Source organism: Triticum aestivum, chromosome 5B, assembly GCF_018294505.1.
Source record: "Triticum aestivum cultivar Chinese Spring chromosome 5B, IWGSC CS RefSeq v2.1, whole genome shotgun sequence".
Taxonomy (NCBI): Eukaryota; Viridiplantae; Streptophyta; class Magnoliopsida; order Poales; family Poaceae; genus Triticum; species Triticum aestivum.
The window spans coordinates 552,075,347-552,098,866 of NC_057807.1; the positions used below are offsets into that span (position 1 = coordinate 552,075,347).

Here is a 23,520-nt window from a genome sequence, read left to right on the forward strand (position 1 = left end):
ACTTCTGATAACCCCCTATGAAACTTCACAACTCATACCCGCGACCTGACTAGCCAACAACTGTGCGCTCGGTAGCGTTGGCAACTTAGGTCCCTTGATGGACAACTTTCATAGTATTTTAGGCAATTACGAATCACCCGTAGGAAGCTTTGTGGCGATGTAGGCAACTTGGTTTCTGAGGCAGACAACTAAGAAACCATGTTAGACAACTTCCCACTTTACGGTGAGCAACTTTCATAGTATGGTCGGAAACGAAACAATGTAATAACCTATTACGTATTGCACACAACTAAGTAGGAGGCTACTAGGCGAATTCACTTACACACATGGAGCAATTCTTCTAGCATCGAAGTTGTTCATGTTTAACACTAAACTTGCCTCATCTAGCATCAAAGTTGCTTTTAAAAAAAATCATCAAAACATATTCATATGGGATCTAGTTTTTAAGAGCTCGTCACGAGGAACCTAGCGGTGAAAACGGATCATAATTCCGACACGCGGTGTGAAAGTTATATTTTTTTTAATTTTCTTGTACCAGAATTAATGCACATTACGTCATCGCTGGGTTGACTCGGTTGATCGAACGAGGTGAAGAAAAATCAACACACTGTAGTTAAAGAATATTTCCATATATAGAATAAATGGGTGGACAGTTTACCAAATCTAGAATCAGTCTTTTGCATCGTTCGGTCCATGAGCGTGCGCTCGGATCAACTGGAAAGTGCAGCTGCACTTTTTAGCATTTGGGAAGATTTTCTGTGTGTTTAAAAGACCAAATGAATAAATCCTGAAAAACAATAAAAACATTTTAAAACAGAAGATGGAAAAAAAATGGAACCGCTCTCTATCTTGATCCGAGTAGTTTTACATTGCCAGAGCTGAATGGACTGGCCCGCTTGGTCGCTCATGGGCTCATGGGCTCCGGTCGCCGCTGCATTTTTTGCGGTTGCGCTTGCGCGGCAGGATAGGAAGGCCCGGGCCCAGTCGCCACCTCCGCCTCCGTCCGGTCGCCGCTGCATTTTCCGCCACCACCGCCGCCGCCGCCGCCTCTCCTCTGCCACCGAAGCCGTAGGAGCTCGCCCTCGCGTTCTGCCGCGCCGCAACTTCACCATCCTTGTCTTGCTCAAAACCTCTGCAAGGTTAAAACAGCAAGAGGGGATTACTGATGGCAGCCATCCTGCCAAGAACCGCGCTGCTGCTGCGGACGCCGCGCGGCGCCGGCCGGCTCGCGCGGTTCCTTGGGGCCGGCGTGCCCGCCGCTTCATCTGGTAATAACCGACCACCGGCTCCAGACGCTTTGTTCAGTTTCTCCAAGAAATGCTTCTGCTGTAATACTCTGTGAGATGTGTGGTGTGTATAACCCTGTTGGCTTCCTGAATGGCCTGAACCAGATGCTGGGACGGCGGCCTCGACGGCGGCGGAGTTCTTGCCGTGGCGTAATGGCGGGGGCGTCCTGCACCGGGCGGTGTCCGTCGACCCCTCCGCGGTGGTGGAGGCCGGCGCCATCGTGCACTCCGGCGCTGTGATTGGCAAGGAGGTTATCGTCGGGTCCGGGACTGTGGTCGGGCCTTCGGTGTCCGTGGGGCAGTCCACCAGGATCGGGTATTTCTCCGGCGTCATCAGTGTGGGAACAGAGCAAACTCTGTTTGGTTATGGAAATGATTTTGGTATCAATATGTTTCAGGTACAATGTTGTCTTGAGCAACTGCTCGGTGGGCGAGTTCTGCACTATCCACAATGGCGCCTGCATCGGCCAAGATGGTGAGCATTTATTTACCGAGTATCGCAAATACGTCAATCAGTAGACATGATATGTTGTGTGTTCTTCAACACTGGGAAGAACATGTTACATTATTTCAGATACTTGCACGTGATCGCAGTATTCCAGTTGTATTACTTGCACATGATATGGTGTACTAGGAACACTAACTGTTGCAGCTTGTGAGCTGATCGCAGCATTCCAGTTGTATTAAGCCTCTTGGCTAGTGACATCCATCTCATTATTTTCGGTATCAAAGCTTATTCTGGGCTGTTTATTATCAAATTTTGAATTTCCTTTCTTTTTCTGCTATGCTAGCTGAATGGCAAATATTGGTTTATAAACAGCTGTCAAACAATAGGACTGGGTTTCTGATGATACGTGGGTGCCAATTGCTGATGTATTTCTTTCAGGTTTTGGTTTCTTTGTGGACCAGGATGGACAGGTCAAGAAGAAACCACAGGTTAGTCCTCACCACTATCACTCGATGGAGATTAAATTCATGGTGAACTGTTGGTGAAGATTATAAATAACTACTCAGTATTACTAGGGTTGAACGGTTGTGACATAATTATTGGGTTGAGTGGTGAAGAAATTCTCTGTTAACATATGTTAAGACAAATGTTCAATGCTGTTACAATGTGACATGGAAGAAATTTCTTTCTCTAAGTAGCACCTACTGACTGACTGACTGTATTTCGTAATTTGACATTTTGTATGTATATCAAATCAAAATAGAGGCCCTCATAGAAAAAAACTTTGTATTCATTAGGAGCTTTATGCAAGAATTGGAGACAATGTGGAAATTGGTGCAAATACATGCATTGACAGAGGCAGGTAACTTGTCACCTTTCTATTCCTTTCTAAATTTGTCAATGTCGGGTAGTTCAAAGCTCGCAGAGTCAGCGTGGTAATGTCCAGAGAATGCTTAGCTTGGCTTAAGGCCTCTGTTGGCTAGTCCATAATTGATCTGAATATACCTAACGAACTATGTACCCATCATTATACATTTGACTGCAGCTGATTCTTGCTGACAACTTCGATCAATATTTGTTAACTGCAGTTGGAGAGACACAATGATTGGAGATGACACCAAGATTGATAATCTGGTTCAGGTATTCTCTCCCTTGCTTTAATTATCAGATTCAGGCTCTTCTCTCCTTTTTCGTGAATTGGCATCCCTCTTGCAGATAGGTCACAATGTGGTGATTGGAAAGTGCTGCATGATTTGTGGACAAGTAGGGATCGCAGGTTCTGCAACGTACGTATACCTTCATCTCATGGATGAAGTGTTCATTCCTTTTAGGTGTGTCATATAATTCGTCATGTGTGTCTTTTAAGATTTGTCCTATTATGTACACACAGGTTGGGTGACTACGTAGTATTAGGTGGTAGGGTGGCCATCCGGGATCATGTCTCCATTGCTTCAAAGGTGCTGTTTTCTCAGCTCTGTTCTTTTGACCTTGCTTTATTTTTATTCCACAATGTTTGTAATTTCCATGCAATTCTGTGTTGTCGTGTGCTACAACCTAGCTGCATTGCTCAACATACTCTAGTGCCTGATAGCGCTTCACAAGTAATTCAGTTTGCAGGGAGAACGTGTCTTCCTTTTCTCTTCTTGTTGAGCAACTGACCGTGATATAGCAATTAGCAAATCCATGTACGACTTCATCTTCATATCCAGTGGTGATAGCAAACAAATGTTCAGGCAAAACATGCATTTCTTTCCTGTTGGTAGTCATGGCAAGCATCTAGATAACACTGGTCCAAACATTTGACCAAGACCTAAATGACAATATGATCACCAAGAGTTTTTTGTCCACCGTCCTCGTTAATTTATTTTCCTCAATCCAATTGCAGGTTAGACTTGCTGGAAATAGTTTAGCGACAAAGGACATTCAGGAGCCCGGTGACTATGGCGGATTTCCAGCTGTAAGCATTTCAGTATAGCAAAGACCATATCACTTCAGCTTGTGTCCTCGTTTTTACCACTCTGCCTACTAAGTACTCAATATTCATGTTGAACTTAGGTCCCAATAAATGAATGGCGTCGACAAACTGTGAACTTGCGCTTATTTTCGAAGAAACACCATGACAGAAGATAGTATCTCTGCAATACCAGTGACATCAATTAATCAATGTGCTGTAACTTGATTCTCTTGAAGTGAAGTTGCAATATCTCACTAGACAACTAGCATTGAAATTGGTATCTGACTAGCATTGAAATTGGTATCTGAAACGATCTTCACCATGGAAGTTGGATTCTTCATTGTTTAAAATTGTATGTATCTACTTACTATTAAAGACCGACGTAGTGCTGCACTACACATTTGCACATGCGTTGCTGCTAAGAGGATTAACGGTCAGTTCGTGAAATTGTGACGCTATCGTCATGAACACACATTTTTTTAGCTGTCGTATGAGTTGATTACATTGCACCATGCAGCTAATTAATTAATCTTGAGAAGTTAGTTGATTTTGGAGAAGTTTATCAGTTACACAAGATTAAAACATCTGTCCTTCAGCATTTCTTATTCTTGTAAGAAATTGATAAAAACATAGAAGTTCTCCATCTGAAGGGGAGCCTTGGTGCAGTGGTAAAGCTGTTGCCTCTTGCAGAAATGTAGGGAAAGGCTGCGTACTATCGATCCAAAGTGGTCGGACCCTTCCCCGGACCCTGCGCAAGCGGGAGCTACGTGCATCGGGCTGCCCCACAGAAGTTCTTCATCTGTCCAAAACTTTACCAAGCAATATACAGTGTATATATGGTGCAGGGTCCATGCAGATTGAGACTATCAGTTTCACAACAACAACAACAAAAATAAGTGGATTCTCCAACATCCACTCACAATCAGATCCTTATTTTCTGCTGTTCATCCATCTGTTTTCGCACCAACAGATTTAGCTTTCATTCATTTGCTCATGACGGTGTAATCACTAGCTAATTTCTTCAGGGGCGCATTCTGTCAGCACTAATCTATTGTTATATCCGATCGCATTCCTACAGAAAAATAAACATATTAGTTGTGCATTACTACGTAAGTTTGGCATTGTAATAAACAAGCAACGATGAAAAGAAACAAATAACGACAGTAACAACATGAATATGTGCAAAATAAACATTTGTTGGATCAAGCCAAGAACTCTGATACTAGAAAACATTACCATTTAGCGAAATGGCCTTAAAAAAACAAAATAGGTGCTCACCTCGGACGCCTCTGTGGAGTTCATATTCCTGTCCCTGAAACTGCATCAGGCAAGGGTTCTTCGAAGATGTCTAGTTGTGTTTCCAAAGCAACGTCCAATTTCACCGCATCGACCACGTTAGCCATCACTTCACTGATAACACCACCTTGTTTTTCAGGGTCTATATCTATGATTGACACTGCCCCCTCTTGTTCAATCACAACCCTGTAATTAAAAATAGTGTTTTACTTGCTTGTTTTGGCATCATAGGAATGGTAACTAATGCCAGAAATGTGATATGCATGGTTAAACAGATATAAAATGTGGAGCCTGCCAAAAATATTCTATATATGCACGTTCAAACAAAGGCAACACATATGTTAATTTTCAGAAAAATAAAGCATGATCTGTATACATGCACCTTAACAATGCTCGAAGGCAGTCAATAGAGAATGACAAGTGAATGGATTACCTTACTGATCCCATCAGAATGAGATTGCAAACTTTGCTACAGCCGAAGTCAATGATTTTCTCAAGCCTGGGGATTATGAAGTGATGACATAAAAAACCGGGAAATGTTACTTACAAGAGCAATAAAGATAGTATATGCACAACAATACGATGGAGGCTGGGGTCTTGTTTTCAAGGAGATCTGGTGATGTACTTTGGTGCTAAGTTACCTAAAATCAGCAGAGCTGAAAAGATGAAGAGTGCCATCTTTTAGACCTATAATTAGATATGGACGATCAGGAAGAAGACATATAACAGAAAGAACTGGAGCCATGAGAGCGCTTATTGTATAGACACACGACCGTTTCGCCAAGTCCCATACCTGAGTTGAGAAAACCAAGCATATAGGTGTTATTAGCAATGTTTGTTTGTTATGCCTATGCTACATATAGAACAATATGTATCTTTTCTAATGCATACCCTGGCAGTCAAATCATCTGAGCCAGAAATCAGATACTGTTGCTCACCATGTGCGAAGAAATCGAGGCAGTTCACTGGGGCCAAATGCCCAAACAGAGTGTAGTTAGATTTGGGAGAGTCGAGGCTCCAAACCTGGACATCAAATGTGCATAGTATCAAGTTCGTAATCAGGGACTCATATTAAAACTAGTGTTTCATCGTGTAGGTTAGAAAAGGAAAAGAAACATACCTTTATTGTCTGATCTTCGGACGCACTAGCAAAATAGTTGGCATCATTTGGGTTGAAGGTGATCTGACAGACAGTTCCAGAGTGTTCATCGTCGAAAGTTCGTGTGCACTGCCAGCCCTCTTCCCAGTTCCAAAGCCTAATCGGGCTTTCATGAGCTGAGGACAGCACATATAGCTGGGTTGGATGGATGGTCATTGCTGTGACACTGGAAGAACCGGCTCTGAAACTCATGATCTGTTGTACTATCTCTGTTCCGTAGGTGCACACATGGATGAAGCCATCGTCTGCACCAGCCAGAAACCATTGCTTCCGTGCGATAAATTTAAGGAATTTAACTGTCGCTGATAGCCCTGAAATTTGATTAATGTGCCATTATTACCATGGCAGTGGATGAAGAAAGAAATATGGTTAACAGAGGAGTAAGTCAGCTGGAAACATGCCTCTATCTCCGTTCTCGTAGACATGAAAAGAATAGAGGGCCTTCTTTTCCTGACGATACAAGTACAATACAATACAAACGATTTTGTTAGTCCGACACAAACGAAAACAGGCCTACACACATTTTCATGTTCACTTTCAGGAGGAAAGAAAAGATACACATATACAAGGAGAAAAATATGGTCATAATTGATGGCCATGGCCAAATATAAATAGAAGCACATGCTAGTAACTATACCAACAGAACATGCCTGAGAGACAAGATCCCACATGTGAACATCTCCAAAAAACTTGCATGTTAAGATCCTGCAAGGCCATAAGAAATTTAACGTACGATAAAAAAAATCACCTGATCAAAAGATTATTTCAATGCCCATATTGTGTTATGTGGTATATATGCATGCACTCACCATGTCTCTGTTGGATGTGCGTCTAGGCACACCAGGCTATTGCCGAATCCAAGTGCATCAACTTTCTTCATGGCCGATATGATCTGATCATACATCGTATGTAGTTCCATGTAAAACCAATGACAAATCGATTGCAGTGGATAGGCAAGACTGTCTTACTTTAATTCTTTTGGCCGAACCACTTTGTTTCGCAACGTACATATTAGGAAAAGAACAGCAGGGAACTAACCTCATGTGTCACCTCTTCTTGTGCATAAAAAACAGCTTTCAGCGTCAATTCATGCACCACATTCCCCATCTCTTTTAATTCCTCAAATAGATCAACACACTCAGTCTCGTCTTCGAATGGGACGATGAACTTGTCCCCCGATATACTGCTCTGCAGAAGCAGATCCAAGCTTGTGTCTTCTCCTTGATCTGGCCACTCTTTGCCGAAAAAGGCTTTCGCCCTGCTTTATATATAAAGCACCAAACCACAAGCATCCAGTATAACCACACGCCACGCCACCGAAACACACGCACACACCCAGGACGGGATACAAAGGCGCTGAGCGCAGCAACACTACTCCTAGCACTACCGCCCCGAAGAAATGAAGCTACATATGACGAACCATGCGCTCCAAGGCGGCGCCTTCAGGAAGGATACGACGCCGGAGCGCCGCCACAGCCCGATCCAAGGATCAGAGTTTCCCCCGGAGCCGCATGACGGGCAATGAAAGCCGCGACGACGCCTTCAAGAAGGGGACGATCTTCGCCGCCGCCGGTCCGTCCGAAGATAGAGCAGGTTTTCACCTCGGCCAACATTCACCGCCACCGAACGCCACACCCCGGCAACCACGCCGCCCACACAGCCATGATGAGCGGGCAGCACCAAGGCACGGGCTTTGTCCAAGAGCACCGCGCCACCACCACCACCAGGGCCGCCGCCCCAGCATCCAGGACCTCAACACCACCTCACCCGTGACCCGCCGCACCCCAACGAAAGAGACGAGCGGAAAGGTCCCACCTTTCGCGCCCCTGGGCAACCCCCAGCATCGAGACCCAATAGGTCGGCCAGAACTGGCATCCACCGACCCATCCTGCTACCCCAAGCGCGAGATGAGCTCGGTCCTGCAGCAACGAGAGGGGCACGAGGTCAGTCCTGCTGCAACGTGCGCGAGACGAGCTCGGTCCTGCTGCATCGTGCGCGAGACGAGCTCGGTCCTGCTGCATCGTGCGTGAGACGAGCTCGGTCCTGCTGCATCGTGCACGAGACGAGCTGTGTCCTGCGGCATCGGGCGCGAGACGAGCGGTGGATCGCAGCTGGGAGAGGACCATCCCTTTGATGGGAGAGCATCCGGGCGACGAGGAGATGGGGTGAAGGACAAGACGGCCCGAACGCAGACAAACCGACGCCGGAGAAGCCGGCAGTTGCCGCGGACAGATCCATCGAGTCACAGTGAAGCCGCCACGACACCGGTAGGCCACGAGACCTACCCATGCCGCCGCCCACGGCCGGAGCAGCAGCCACGCCCGGCCGCTGCCCTACCCGCGTCGCCCGGCGAGCTCCAAGCGCCGGAGCCGCCGGGCACGCACCACCGGAGCCAGGCGCCACCGGCCGGCCCCCAACGCCAGATCCGGACGGATTCGGCACGAGACCGGTCGCGCACCACCTCCCGAGACGGGAGCACCGCAGCCGCCCCGCCGCGCGCAGACCGAGGGTCGCCGGAGCGCCGCCACAGCAAGCCACCCCGCCGCCCCGCGAGACCGACGCTGCGCCGCTGGATCCCGCGGGAGTCCAGCACTGTCGCTCGAAGGAGCCGCCCCGCGCCGGCGCCCACAAGCGGACGGGGAAGGAGGGCCCCGCCGCTGCCGCGCCTGCCGGGCTTTGCCCGACGAAGCTCGCCGACGACGGCGGGGGGAGGGGAGGGAGGCGGGGCCGAGGGCCGCGGCCACAGGGGACCCCCCGGGCGCGCGCGGGCGCGCCGCGGGAGGGGAGGGGAGGAAAGGAGAGGGGGGGAAGAGGGGGAGGGGAGCGAGGCGGGCCGGAGGCGCGCGCCCGGCGGCCGGCGCCGGCGGGGGAGCGAGGTCGCCGGCGGTGGCGGGGGTGGGAACCCTAGGGAGGGGAGGACTTGGAGAATCTCTTTCCTGTCACTCTTGGCCACTCTTTGGTTGTCACGGCTAGAGTGTACGTGGACCTGGAAGCTATAAATCCATAAATCGGCACATTTGATAAAACACTTCTGCTTCGGTAGACCCCCTCTAAACACATCAATGGTTGAGATTATCCGATACCCCTTCATAATAAAGGACATGATGGTCTTTGTTGAAAGTACGTCCAACATGTAAAGATCTTATACACGGCCTCCGTACAGCCGAGCACGCTGATACGCACGACTGGGCCGGCCCACGGAGCGTGATGTAGAAACAGAAATCCTAAGAAAAGGAGCGTGCTTGCGTGAGGTATCGAACCCCAAAACCTCATCCTCTTGAGTACACTTCTTTCCACTTAACTACGCTATGGATAGTGATGTTACGAAGCACGTTATATATATAAAAGGTACTAGCGTTGCATTAGATTAGCCCAACACCGTACGATGAGGCCGCTTCCGTCCGTTGGATTAGTATCTCTACTTCTAATGTCTAAGTTGGTGAATAGTATCCACGGTTAATTTTCGTCCCATCATTTTCGTCCGTTTTTTTTCGTCTCACCTCCCACCACCATCTACTGCTGGTTTTCCCCACAAAATGTGAATATTAGGAAGGATATATCTTGTAGCATATCAGCTTCAGGATCATGTCGCGATTTCTTAACGGCCTCATGATTGTTGTTGTAACACATCGGGCCATTTATCGACCTTATTTCTGCAGAAAAACTTTAGAGAATGCACAACTATTCGAAAAATCTAAATAACTTGTCATGTTGCCTTGAATTGGTCATACAAGACCGTGGGAAAAATTGGGGCCATTTCAAAGACGTCGAGAAATATTGTGCTCTCAAACAGAACCTTCTGGACATTTATCGGCCTTTTTTACCGGAAAACTCCAGAAAATGCAAAACTTGTCGAAAAACCAAACACTTGGAATGGTGCCCTGAATTGGTCATACAAGGCCATGGAAAAAAATTGGAGCCATTTCAAAGATGTCGAGAATCAACGTGCTCTCGGACGAAGCCTTCTGGCCAACCAAAACACTCTTCGTTCAACATGGTTTATTTTTGGAAATCCATGAAATGACCTCAACTTTTGTAAGTAGATGGGCATGTCCATGGTAGAAATACATGTTAGATTTGAATGATTTCCGACACCGTATGGAAGTTGGGACACGTCATACCATTTATTGGCCTTTTTTCACCAGAAAAACTTCATAAAATGCAAAACATGTTAAAAACTCAAATAACATGGCATGATGCCTTGAATTGGTCATAAAAGGCCATGAAAAAAAATAGATCCATTTCAAGGATGTCGAGAAACAACATGCTCTCAGATGGAGCCTTCTGACCAAAACCCGAACACCCTCGTTCAACATGGTCTATTTTTGTACATCCTTAAAATGAAATCAAGTTTTGCAAGCATGTGGGCATGCCCATGGTAGGAATCCATGCCAGGTTTGAACGATTTCCAACATTGTATGCAAATTTCAACAAGTCCGTCCATTCATCGGCCTTTTTTCACCGAAAAAACTCCAGAAAATGCAAAACTTGTGAAAAACCCAAATAACTTGGCATGGTGCCCTGAATTGGTCATAAAAGGCCATGAAAAAAATTAGGGCCATTTAAAGGATGTAAAAAAATAACGTGCTCTCATATGGACCCTTCTCAACAACTAGTAGTGTGTGCTTAACTGTTTGTCAATAATGTTTCTGTTGCACACATTTCGTTCCACTCGATTTAGTCATGCTTCTTCATTTCCAGCACAGATGGCATTGTTGTTTGTTGGTGGTTGCCTTGTTGACGATGATGAACTCGCGGTGCATGTGGAGCTCACGCTTGATCGCTAGTTGAACGTGCAGTGATGCTCGCTATGTAGAAGTGAAATTATTGTTCTTTCCCCACAAAAGAAGTGTTTGTTTTCTTATCAATTAAATTTGTGCATGAGTATATTCTTGTTTTGCTTCTGTTCAATTTATTTTGCAAAAAGTAAATGTTTCCATCAAACGGAAATATTGTTTTTGCCACATCAAAATATATTTACAAGTCAGCAAAATGCTAGCATAGCATAGAAATAATGCTTCTATCGATGTGAAAAATATTTCTATCAATACGGTCAATAAATATGAAATAAATATATTCTCATCACACCGTAAAAAAGGATGCTTCTACTGATAAAGAATGCTCCATGCCTCCTAAGCTTGTTGGACTGCACAAAATGCATCTCGAATAAGAATTATTCTCTTGTATTTGTTTGTGTGAAGCAAATCACAACTTACTGGACTTTTTTTTATAATAAAGAATATACAGCTTGATTTATGGGAAGCAATTTCTAGCTAACGGCCAAGTACTGAATTATTTAGCGTGAATAAAAAAAATCTCCCGTATGTCGCGTTCAATCAAGAAGTAGTGAATTACGTAGAAAGCAACGAGAGTTGGCATCCGTACCCCGCAAAAAAAAAGGAGTTGGCATCCGTAGGTTGTAGCGGACGTGTTTAGTGGAACGAGTAATGAGAGCAATTATTAAGGATCCAAACCAACAAGGGAAGTGTTTACAAACGGCGCACCGGCCGAACCGTTCCGCCGGTTCGCACGCCACCCTGGCAACGCGCCCGCGCAATCCCCGCCTCCTTCCTTACGTGCATCCATCCCCTATCTCCAGCCTACGTGCGCGCACCTCCCCTCCCCCGAGCTGCGACTGGGCCTCCACGAACTCCATCGCCGGCGGCCAGGCGCTCCCTCACCGGCCGCCATGGCTGCCTGCTGCCATGGCCAGATCCATCCCTAACCTACAGCCTTCAAGGGCGCGCATCCCTTCCCCTCTCCTCCTCCCGGGCAGCGACTGGGCCACCACAAGCTCCATCGCCGGCGGCCAGGGCGCTCCCTCGCCGCCCACCATAACTGCCTGCCCGCCATGCCCGGATCCACCCCGCGTATAGAAGTGTTGCAACCGTCACCTAAAAAAGCTTCAACGGCCATTCAAAAAAGCTTCAACCATAGACATAGAAAGCTTCAATGGCACTGCACAACAAGGGGAAAGCTGCAACCATAGTCGAATTTTGCTACCACCGGCGAAGCTTTTTGCTACATCCATCAGGCGGAGCTCGGACCCTCGCGACGACGAAAACGATGTTTTGCTGCAACCGTAGCAGGATTTTGCTACAACTAGCATCGTTTTTTGCTACCACGGCAACCGGCGGAGGCAGCGACCAGCAATGCTTTTCCAGCAAATGATTTTTGTCCCGGCAAAACCCAGAGCTGGAACCAGCTTTTGTTTTTGCTACAACCTGCAAATCAAGAGCTGGAACCAACAACATTTTTTGTTGGAATCAAAAGAAGCAGGGGGCTTCAACGGATGTACGTCAGAGCTGCAACCAGTGCTGAAAAATGCTACATCCGGTAGCCACGAAAGCTACAACCAGCTTGAAAAATGCTTCAACTGGATATGAGGTAGTTGGGGGTCGGCATCTCGCAGCGAGAAAAAGCTGCAACCGGCTTGGAGGAAAGCTACAACGCGCTTCTAAAAAAGCTTCAAACCGAGAACGGCTAGCTAACAATGGTGAGCGGCGGCGATGGAGCTGCATGGGCGCGCGGTGCTGCGACGGGCACGCGGCGAGCTATGATGGCGGACTGCGACAATGCTGGAACCCTCACCTGGCGGTGCTGCAACCAGAGGGAGGGAGACACGCCCGGCCCGACGGAGCTGCATACGGCGAACGCCCTAGGTGAGCTGCGACGGCGAGCGGCCCCGATGAGCTGCGACGCGGCGTCCAAGGGCGAGCACGAGGAGGCTGACCTGCGGAGATCCGTTTTTTTTCCTGCGTTTACGCGTGCGTGCGGGAGGAAGAAGAAGCCGGGGGCGATTCGTTTTTTTTTCCTGGATCCAACGACCCGCGCGGCTCACATCCAACGGCCTGGGCTAGACCGGCCGAAACTTTCGGCCGGCGCACCGGCGCCTATCAGCGCCCAACCAACAAACCATGTGTGGGACATATTAAAATATTTGGACACCCAAAAAAATAATTTTGGACGGCGACGTGAGTAGTCTGATGGCTACCCGGTTTCTAATTAAGGGTATGTCATACCGACAATAGTAACAAGTGCTACGGTGGTCTGTCGGTTTCCATGGTTAATACGGTTTTTGAACTTCAATAGAAGAAAGAGAAAAAGTTCAAGTGAGCAGGCCCAGGCAGGAGAGGGTCTACCCGCAGAACGTACTCCATGTACGTACACCGAGTACATATAAAAAATTATACGATTTGCCAAAGGTCCATATTGCCCTTTATACGTTTTGTGAGGGGGGTCTACCGAAGCGGGCGCCTTTGATAAAATTGAATCTCCTTCTCCCCCGAACGAGTGGCTCTTCTTATTCTTCTGTACAAGCCTAAATGCCACGCGCTCATATGTGTGGTTTGTGTGGTTGCAAGGGGAAGCGCAGGTCAGACGGGTGCACTTCAAGTACTACCTCCGTCTAGGTGAATAAGTCATTCGCGTAGTTCTAGGTCATCGATTTGGGGAATTAAATATGTGTTATCTGTCATAAAAAGTATATCACTAGATTTCTACACGGATGAAGTTTCTAAATATATTTTTTTTGTCACATATAATATATATTTAGATAGTTAAATCATGGACCTAGAACTACGCGAATGACTTATTCACCGTGACGGAGGTAGTAGCACACTGTTGTCGATCAACTGGACAAGAATAATTTATTTATGTTGTTAATGAATCGATGACAGATCAACATTTTTTAAAGAATTTATTGACAAAACAAGATGGATAAAAAAGTATGTGCTATTAAGTTTTTCCAGATTAAAATGAAGCATATAGAGATGACATTGTCTGTTTCATTAATGTGCTCACCTGAGTAGTTGTGTCAGCTCTTATATGCGCTACACTGTGATGACTTGATTCTTCCTGAGTATTTACATTGCCGACACCCACCATTGCTACCGTCTCTCCTCTTCCAAACACAAACCTAACAGATAAAGTTACCATGTTCGCCAAGTTTATCATAATGGAATTAGGAAGTGAAAATAATATAAGAAGCATGACAAAAATAAAAAAGGATATATTTTATGGAACCATGTAGATATACAATACCAAAGATCAACATGGCAAGCTGAGTATAAGCAAAAGAATTAAAGACAGCTTGTTCCCTATCCGAGTCGTGCTGTCGTGCACCCGAATTTTCCTAGTATTTATCGGAATTAACAGTCACATTTGTGGAGGATAACATTTGTATGTCCATTTTACACTCTTTCAAAAAATATGCAGTAAACGCTCCAAAATAATTAATCTTTCTAAGCATTTCTCCACGGCGGTAATAATAAGAATAATAGCCAGAAAAGTATTCATTACCCTTTTGATTTCATCGAACATGCGAGACCCCAAACATGTTCACTTACGGGGCTGCTAAAAATATTGTATATCCATCCGAAACCCCAAGCAGGGGGTTCAATTACAGGAGGGTTAATAATCCTCTCAAGCCTGGGATTGTAGAAATTTAGTACAGCAATCCATGAAAACAACAGGAATTCAAAACATGTGCACATGTTGCACAAGAACCAATTACCTGAAATTAGTTGAACTCCACAAATAAACAGTGCCATCTTCTAAACCTGTAATTAGAACCTGAAGATTGGGATGAAACATGACAGACATAACCGGAGACATGGAAGCGTGTAGTGTATGAGTACACATATTGCTGTGCATGTCCCATATCTGATTTGCCAAAACAAAGGGTGGATCATAAGAAATGTTATGCGCATAATGTATTAGCAAAAAAAATCAATAGAAATGGCAAACCTTCGCGCTACAATCACTAGAGCCAGTAATCAAATACTGCTGATTGTCATGTGTGAAGAAATCAAGGCAGTTAACTCTGTCCCAGTGCCCAGAGAGTGTGTATTTACATTGAGGAGAATCAAAATCCCAAACCTGGACACCAAACATTAGGTTTTGCAATGAAGGTCTAGTAGAACCACATATCTACGTAATGTCAAAATTAAGTTGAAATAAAATAGGAAACTCATACCTCTATCATGAGATTGGCTGAGGCAGTGACAAAACTGTTGGAGTTTTTTGGGTTAAACATGACTTGGCAAATATAACCCGAGTGTTTGCACTTGAACGTTTGTGCGCACTCCCAGGCTTTGTCCCAATCCCAAAGCTTCATTTCATCAGAGCTCCATGACATCAAGTACGGTTTGCTTGGATGAACGGCCAGTGATGTCAATTTCCCAGCATGAGCTGTGAAACTTGGGACTTGCTGCCGTTTCGTTTCGTAATTGTAGATGTGAATAAAGCCATCTCCGGCTCCAGCCACAAACCATTGTTTTCGTATTATAAATTTAACCAAAACAACTGCAGACAGAGTCATCATCTTTTTATTTGTAATACAGTATATATGGCTGAAGAACTTAACAAGAAAGAATTTTAAAAAATAGAACTCAAATTGCATGCCTTTGTCGGTGGAGACTTTAAACGAATCTACTTTCCTCTGCGAGCAAAAGCAAAGTACTTTGTTAGTCAATGCAGAAGAAAAACCTATGTAACGCAGCAGTTGTTATTGATTCGGTAATCACGATCTTATGTAGTATGTGTGTGTATATTAGATTTATTTATTTCGGGGAATCCTCAAGCCAAAGTGAATTCACTACACCGACGACACTAATGTAGACAATTTGAGCCCCAAATTTTGTAGTAGCCTTACATCATATGTATTGTCTTTTTTTTTTGCGAGAAAACTTCCCATCTACTCATCTTCAATCATGGCAGTACAACGAACATCAAAAATAAAAATTACATCCAGATCCGTAGACGACCTAGCGACGACTACAAGCACTGAAGCGAGCCCTACATTTGGTACTTTAGTATATAGATGTACATAAGTCTGTTGATAACAAATATAGTGCTTTTAGTCCTTATATTTTTGCACTATAAGTATGTATCACTTGCCTGTGTTTGACCGTCCCAAATGCAAACATATCCCCGTATATGGCCTGTTATTATCCTGCAACACGCCAATGAAATCAGAAAACATCCACAAGTAACACACCTTATATATGCCAACAAAGAAATGCTTTCATAGCTCAGTTGGTTAGAGCACCCGTTTAGTAAGCGGGAGGTCTTGAGTTCAACTCTCAATGAAAGCATTATTTTTAATATTTATCCTTGGCGAAAATTATGTGTTAGCAATCTCTCCAAAAATGGACTAGAATGTATCTGTTAATTTTTGGTATTCAAGAGCGGCAAAGGCTGGGTGGTCATCTCAACATTCAAGAGTATACAACAATCACTTCCAAAAAAAATAGTATACAACAATCCTTTAAAAAAAGAGTATACAACAATGAAAATATAATATATAATCCGTGCTGCGGAACACGGATTTTCATTGCATAATATCCTAAAACGAAAATGCAGTAAGAAGACCCACCATTGCTTGGTTAGGTTAACATCTTGGCAGTCCAAAGAGGTGAATGGGCTCTTGAATAAGATCTGATTGAACAAGTCTGTGATTAATTTTCAGGAACCAGCTCAAAGTTGTGTTCATAAAATATATGTCTAGAATGCTTGCAAGCAAGATAGTGAGTTTGCTAAATACGAGGTTATGGCAATGTCTAGGACGTTATAAATATACAAATCAGAGAGATGTGCGAAACAGATGCATACCTTCGTTTTATTTGGGATTAGCTGCCAAATGATAGTCAGTGGAATGCGATCATGACCATATCGATCATGCAAGTGAATAGAAAAGACAAAGATGACGAAACTTAGTTAGAATGTTATTTGATAATACAGGCCAATATTTGCCACAACAAAAGATAAAAGGATATGTTTAATAAATGCTGGCATATCCGCATATGCCATTGTACTGATTTATCAAGGGGTGTATATTGGCCAATGTACGTACCTCAGACGTTATCTCTCTCTGTGCAGTAGTAGCAACAGCTTTCACTATCACTCGCTGCAGCATATTACCTTTCTCTTTGATTTCTTCTAAAAACGTGTCCCCTCTAAATTCGCTACAGTACATTCGCATATGTGCGTCCTTAAATGTACTGCTCTCTAGGACCAAATGAATGGATTTTTCGTCCCGTTCCTGGAGTGTCAAACTAAGAGTGTGTGTGGGTACCGCGTTGTGGTATACTCGTTGTGGTAATCTCCTCCACCCCCGCGTCGCCTCTCCCTGGCGACACGGGGGGAACCGCTCCGGCGCCGCCACCTTCCCTCCTCCCTCCACCCCCCCCCCCCCCACCTCGCCGCTGCCTGAGGAGACCGCCGGCGAAGCCCGGTCTGGCTCCAGGGAGGGTGGCGGCGGGGCATCTCTCTGCGAGGCGCGGGAGCGCATCTGGCGCGCGGGCGCGGCGGGCTTGGGCGGGCTCGCGGGCGCGGCTCTGGCTCGGGCTGGTGCGGCTCCGGCGGTCCGAGGGGTGTCGCGGCGCGGCGGCGGGCTCGCTCCGGCGCGGGCGGTCCGAGGGGGCGCGGGATCTGGCTCTCCAGCAGGGGCGCCGTCAAGGGGAGGCGCGTATGCGCGCGGGCGGCCGTCTCGGGCGGTGCGGGCGTTGTGTGCGGCGCGCGTCGGGCGCGCGGGCGGGAGGTGGTTCGGCTCGGGAGGCACCGGGCAGGGCGGGCGTGGCGCGAGGAGTAAGCCGGGGCGGCGGCCCCGGGGCTGGGAGCCATGGCATTTTGGCCGTGGCGTCCCGTGCGCTCGCTTCTCATTGGCAGCTTGAGGTGCTGCTGCTGTGGGTGCTGCGTGGTGAAGCTTGGTGGTCGGCGTTGGAGAGTGCTAGGCGCAACAGGAACGGCTCCAATGATCTCCATGTTTTTGGGTGGATCAGATCTGCAGGCCTCCATAGGGATGTGTGTGTTCCGGGCGAAAGCCTTGACCCGGCTTTGCCGGTGCCGTCGACGGCGGCGCTTTCGGGCGTCGTTCCCTCCTTGGAGGCGTCGTTGTGGAACTCATCTTCTTCTTCGTGGGGCTCGGGCTCTTCGGGTGAAAACCTAAGCTCCAGATTTCTGGAGCGGGCGACGGCGGCGTCTTTGTCGTTTCCCTCTTGGGGGCGTTGCTTGGGAGAGTTAGCTTGTGCTTGGTGCGTTTGGTTTTCTCCTACGTCGGGTTTGGTGGATGCCGGGGCAGTGGCCCCGGACGGCTGATGTGCGCCGAGGCGGCGGCCTCGGAAAGTGATGCGCGGGGCGGCTCCATGGGGCGGGGCGACGGCTCGGCCTTGCTTGGGTGGCAATCTTGGGCCACTTGGGTGGCAGGCTTGTCGGTCCGGTCGACGCGTTCCAGAGGGGGCGGTCTGACTTTGCGTCGGGGCGGTGGCCCCGGATGTGGTGCGACGTTCGTGGTCTGCGAGCGGTTGCCCTGGGCAGCGTGGGCTGCGGGCAGCTGGGTTGTGCGGCGTTGCTGGTCGAGCGGAGCGGTGGTATGTCGGGGCGGCGGCCCCGGAAGGTGGTGCCGGTTGATTGCGCTGGGCGCGACGGAGCGGTGGATGTCGGGGCGGCGGCCCCGAGAGAATCACGGTGGCGTCCAGACTTCTGTGGCAACGATGATGGTGGGAACGATGTCGGCGACGCGGCAATGGTTGCGATAGTCGGCTCTTCTCCGGCGTGTCCACGATATTGCCTCAGTTTGTTTGTTGCTATGGAGTCGAAGCTGCGGCGGCGAGGCCCTGTGGTGTACGATGACTGGCTGCTTGTGGCCTTTCGGCGATCTTCCGTGCCGCCAGCCGTGCCTGGTTTCGTTCTTCTGAGTTTTTCATCAGAATCGGAGCTGCGTTGTCTGTCCGCAGGTCGACATGTCGTCGATGAGGGTGGGCTTTGCCCTGTGTGTTTCAGTTTCTGGGAGTGGGTTTGTACAATTTCACAAGGCTGCAAACAGAAGCATAGTGTGAACTCCACCTAGTATCACATGGCCGTTGTAAAGTTCCGACTTGATTAGCCCCACTTCCAGTTTCAAGCTCACCGAGCTCAATCAAATGCTCCATTTCAGCAACTTGATTTGCTTGCAACTCATCACGTCTCTTACTAGAAGACACAACCGTATTGATAACAAGAGCAAGATGATCAAAAAAGTTGTGAACATCGGCTACTTCTTTTGATGCAGCAACAAGAGCTAGCTGCAACTGATGAGCAAAACAATGGATATAATATGCATAAGGACACTCCTCCATGAACTTTGCTTGTCAGTCCATTCCACTCTCCATGCATGTTGCTAGCACCATCGTATCCTTGGCCGCGAATATTGTTCACATCTAACTGATGTTGAACCAAAACAGAAGATATCTCTTCTTTTAGAGTAGCCGAAGATGTATCAGCAACATGACCAATATCAAGAAAATGCTCACGAGTGAAACCAGGTTTATCAACAAAAAGAATAACTACTGCCATTTGCTCTTTTTTGGATTCATCTCTTCACTCGTCAACAAGCAAGCAGAACTTAGCATCTCCTATTTCTTTACGGATTTCACTTTGCACCTTAGAAGCAATGATACCTAGAAGTTCTTTTTGAATTGTAGGCGATGTGTACTTAGCATTGCCTGGAGCATTACCCAACACTACAACACCAATTTCCTCATCATAAGAAGCTATCAGTTTCACCATTTCAAGGAAATTACCTTGGTTCTTCGAATCCAGACTTTCATCATGTCCTCGAAAGGGGCAAGCTTGGAATGCTAACCACCGTAGTGAATCAACGGTTACTCTAAGCCGCAGCCTATTCCTTTTGATATCCCCATCTGTTTGCTTCACCACTAATGGTTCCATATGACATGCCTTATTCTTCAGATTATCATAACATTTTGCAGCATAATTATGAGCAGATTTACTGTCCTTTCCCATGTGAGTTAAGAATGCACATCTCTCTCCGTCATTAACTCTCTTCCATTTTTTGAATCCTTTCACTGTAAACACATCAGATCCTTTCTTTCCAAGTGGCTTCTTAATAAATAAAAAGCATGGAAAACAGTAGACTGCATCTACTACTTGTTTTCTATATGGCGGACGATAGGCGCCGGTGGACCGGCCGAATTTCGGCCGGTCACCGCGCGTCCGTTCGATTTGTCGTATGATACCCGTTAGGTCTATATATCCCCACATTCCTTTACGCAGAAAACACTTCGTCCTCGCGCCTTCATCCACATCTTGCGTCCCCATTGACCAATAGCTCGTGGCTATGGCGGAGACCGCCCTCACTGCCGCCCGCGCTTGCCGGGCATCGGTGACACTCGTGCTTGTCTCCCGGTCACCCCCGGTCGCACGCGTTCTCCGGCCATTCACGCTCGTCCAAGAAGAGCGTCACCATCGCCGCCAATCCTGGCTGTGTTGGATGCAGCACAAACCAGAGAGTCGTCACCGTCCCCATCATCATGTGGCCATCATAGTGTCACCGGGCATGGGCATGGCAACCTCGGTGGCCGGTTGTAGCATCCTGAGACCTGAGCAGCCCGTGTGGTGGCAACTCTGGGAGGCACACTTTAGCCGTTCGACACTCATGCTGGTTCCAACCAAAGCATATGCCGGTTGTAGCAAAATTTATTCTGGATGTAGCTCTGCCTCGTCGTCGCTCAACTGGTTCCAACAAAATTAGATGCCGGTCGTAGCAAAATTTGTTGAGGATGCAGCTCCGCCTTGCCGTCGTCGCCGACACTCAAGTGGTTCCATCAAAATAGATGCGGGTCGTAGCAAATTTTGTTGTGGATGAGGCTCCAGCAAAAATAGTTGCCGTCGTAGCAAATTTTGTTGTGGATGCAGCTCCGCATCGCCGTTGTCGCCGACGCTCGACTGGTTCCACATGCTGGTCGTAGCAATTTTTGTTGTGGAAGCAGCTCCGTCTCGCTGTCGTTGCCGACGGTCGACTGGTTCCAGCAAAAAAATATGTTGGACGTAGCATTTTTGTATGCCGATCGTAACATTTTTTGCCGTGGTTTGCAGCTCCGCCGCGTCGACTCTGGTTCCAGCAAAAAAATGTTGGTCGAATCATTTTGGCACACCGGTCGTTAGCATCTTTGCCTCGTGATGCAGCTTCGCAAGCATGCTGCCGCTGGTTGTAGCAGACTTCCATGTCGCATCGGTGGTAGCAAAAATCCCCCGTGGATGCATTCAGACGGCCACCCCATGGTCGTACTTTGCGTGCATGCTCACGACGTGTCCGGCCGCGTCGCAGCTTGCGGTCCTTGCAGTCCCGGTAAGTGCAGGCGCCGCATGCAACACATGATGGCCGTGTGGGTAGGGCGCGACCGGCGCAGTTTCAGCCGGTCGACTGGATACAAACATTACCCTTTATATATTTTCTATTTTCTCTTGAAAGGAAGCCACGTGTTCATTGAATTGTGACTGGATTATAAAGATCTGAGTACGACAGCACACCCAATCCATTCTCGGAAGAAGATCCATCCAGTAGGACACTTGCCTCGTAAGGGCATCTCCAAGGCAGACTCTCAAACTGTCCTCACAAGTCTAGATCGCACCGTTTCGATGTGTTGTGCTATCTAACGGGAATCTATATCGGTCTGTTCGACGGTTCAGACGTGCTCTTTCCTGCACACCGGAGAGAAAAGTACGGGAAGCTTCGCGGGCATCTGGACCGCTGCCACGTCCGCATCCAACAATCGTGGCCCACCCAACAACCCTATCTATTTCCCCTGCGCTTTTCTTACGATGCATGCGCCTCTTTCCGCGCCGCCAGTTGTTTGACCGAAGTCGCGCCCGCCGCTGTCGGCCGCCTGCTCCGTGGGGGCCATGGGCAGGCCTAGCACTGCCAGGACAAGCGCGCGACGGGACGTTGCCGGTGTCGGGGTCCACAAGGCCTCAGGCTCGGCCCACGCAATGGATCGTCTGCGAGGGGCTTGATCGGTTGAGCTTCCCGGGCAATTAATGCGTCCGTGCATTACGGGAGGAGTGGGGGCTCCTGGGCGCAAACAATCCCACTTCTCCACAATCTCCCATGGGGTTTTAAATGAGCGGGAGGGGGAACGGCCGAGGCTTATTTCCCCGCTCGTCCCCGCCCTACCGCATCTCTTTATTCTTCTTCTTCTGTCGTTCCTTCGCTCGCGCGCACGCCGGGCTTCGCTATCGCCGCCGCAACGCCGTCCCGGTTCCGCTAAGGTAGGCCCTTGCTGGGCTTTGTGTCGCCGCCGTGCTTGCACCCACACACTAGTAGAAAAAGGGTCTAATGTTCAACTCATTAGTCCCGGTTTGTATTTGAGCCGGCACTAATGTGACCATTAGTGCCAGTTCCAACGGCTAGGCGGTCTGCTCTTAGTAGTACGGGTTCGTGGCAAACCTTTAGCACCGGTTCGTGCCACAAACCGGTACTAAAGAGAGTGGTGGCAGGATGTCACTACTAGGGAAAAGCCTATACACAGAATCTTAGCAGCAGCGCGGCTCAAAAAGGAGCGCTGCTGCTAGTTAGTAGTAGCGCGTGTGCGCGAAACTTGCTGCTGATAAGTTTTTAGCAGTAGCCGCTCTGTGTAAACCGCGCTGCTACAAATATCGACCGACGGTGTTCACCTAAATCTATTTAGCAGTAGCGCCGTGGCCCGAACCGCGCTACTGCTACGGATGTAGTAGTAGCGCGCTTTTACAGAGATCGCTGCTGCTAAATTTCAAATTGAGACACTTTTTGTCACTATTAGCAGTAGCGCCGTGGTCCAAAGCGCGCTGCTGCTAATTCCTTATCAGTAGCGCGTTTCTGCTCCCGCGCTACTGCTAACCCGCATCGACCCACCACCTTTTCCCCACCCGTGCCTCCCCTCCCCCTCCTCTCTTCCCTTCCCCCTACCTCCCCCACATGCTCCCACTCTCACTCTTCTTCTTTCTCAATACTTCTCCCCCATTACTCTTTCTCTTCTATCCACCTTTCTCTCTCTTCATTACTCCTACCTAACTACACCACCTCCATTAATGCATCTCCTTTCTCTTTTTCCTTTCCCCTCCACTAGTTGAAGTTGTCTCCTCCCAAATTAGGTAGCTAGGTAGATGTAGGATTTAGTTAAGTGACCTATTTGCCCCCTAACTAGATCTATCTTTGTCAAGAAGAGCTTTGTGCACTTTTGATCTCCCTACAACATCATCTCCACCGTGTGCTCGATCTCGATCGAGATAGAGGTGATGAAAATTTCATGCTTTTGCAAAATGGAAATATGTTTATGTGTGTGTGATATGTTTGTGGAAATTGTGTGTGTGGCACGCCAAATTGTGCTTTTGAGTTGCCTATGTTTTGCCGAAATGTCGATTTATTTCCGTTTCGGCGAATTCCGGGCAAACTCTAGATCCATATATGTCCTATTTTTAGGGAAGGTCATGCCAAATTTTTGTATGACTTTGATGCATGCATGCATTTTTATAATCAATTTGTTTATTATTACCGTGCAGAGTTGACGATGGTCAGTGGAACGATGGTGGACAGGTGGTTGCGGTCGGCGGTGCAGGA

At 47.7% G+C, this 23,520-nt stretch overlaps 1 protein-coding gene, 1 non-coding gene and 1 pseudogene across 3 annotated transcripts; 2 read left to right on the forward strand and 1 right to left on the reverse strand.

Moving 5' to 3' along the window:
* The first annotated feature begins 940 nt into the window (after positions 1-940).
* Positions 941-4,787, forward strand: LOC123113137 (probable UDP-3-O-acylglucosamine N-acyltransferase 2, mitochondrial). Of its 2 annotated transcripts, none has more exons than XM_044534290.1 (10): positions 941-1,268; positions 1,392-1,602; positions 1,685-1,761; positions 2,173-2,222; positions 2,532-2,596; positions 2,823-2,874; positions 2,950-3,020; positions 3,125-3,191; positions 3,620-3,691; positions 4,379-4,787. In XM_044534290.1, the coding sequence occupies exons 1-10, from the start codon at positions 1,166-1,168 to the stop codon at positions 4,547-4,549; spliced, it is 939 nt and encodes a 312-aa protein (XP_044390225.1). In that variant the 5' UTR covers positions 941-1,165; the 3' UTR covers positions 4,550-4,787. The 2 variants fall into 2 exon arrangements, with proteins under 2 accessions (XP_044390225.1, XP_044390226.1); XM_044534291.1 differs by lacking the exon at positions 4,379-4,787 and adding an exon at positions 3,790-4,088 and having other exon boundaries at positions 946-1,268.
* On the reverse strand, positions 4,611-21,829 carry LOC123115017 (uncharacterized; annotated as a pseudogene).
* TRNAT-AGU (transfer RNA threonine (anticodon AGU)) lies at positions 16,167-16,240 on the forward strand. Its single transcript has one exon. It is a non-coding gene; the product is annotated as a tRNA-Thr (tRNA).
* Positions 21,830-23,520: the final 1,691 nt, after the last annotated feature.

What these genes read in the sequence shown, in the direction of transcription:
- LOC123113137 (XM_044534290.1), top strand. Translation starts at nt 1,166, where the DNA reads ATGGCAGCCATCCTGCCAAGAACCGCGCTGCTGCTGCGGACGCCGCGC. An exon ending in GGGCAGTCCACCAGGATCGG is followed by an intron (nt 1,603 to 1,684) that starts GTATTTCTCCGG and finishes AATATGTTTCAG; the next exon opens with GTACAATGTTGTCTTGAGCA. An exon ending in ACTATGGCGGATTTCCAGCT is followed by an intron (nt 3,692 to 4,378) that starts GTAAGCATTTCA and finishes TGCCTCTTGCAG; the next exon opens with AAATGTAGGGAAAGGCTGCG.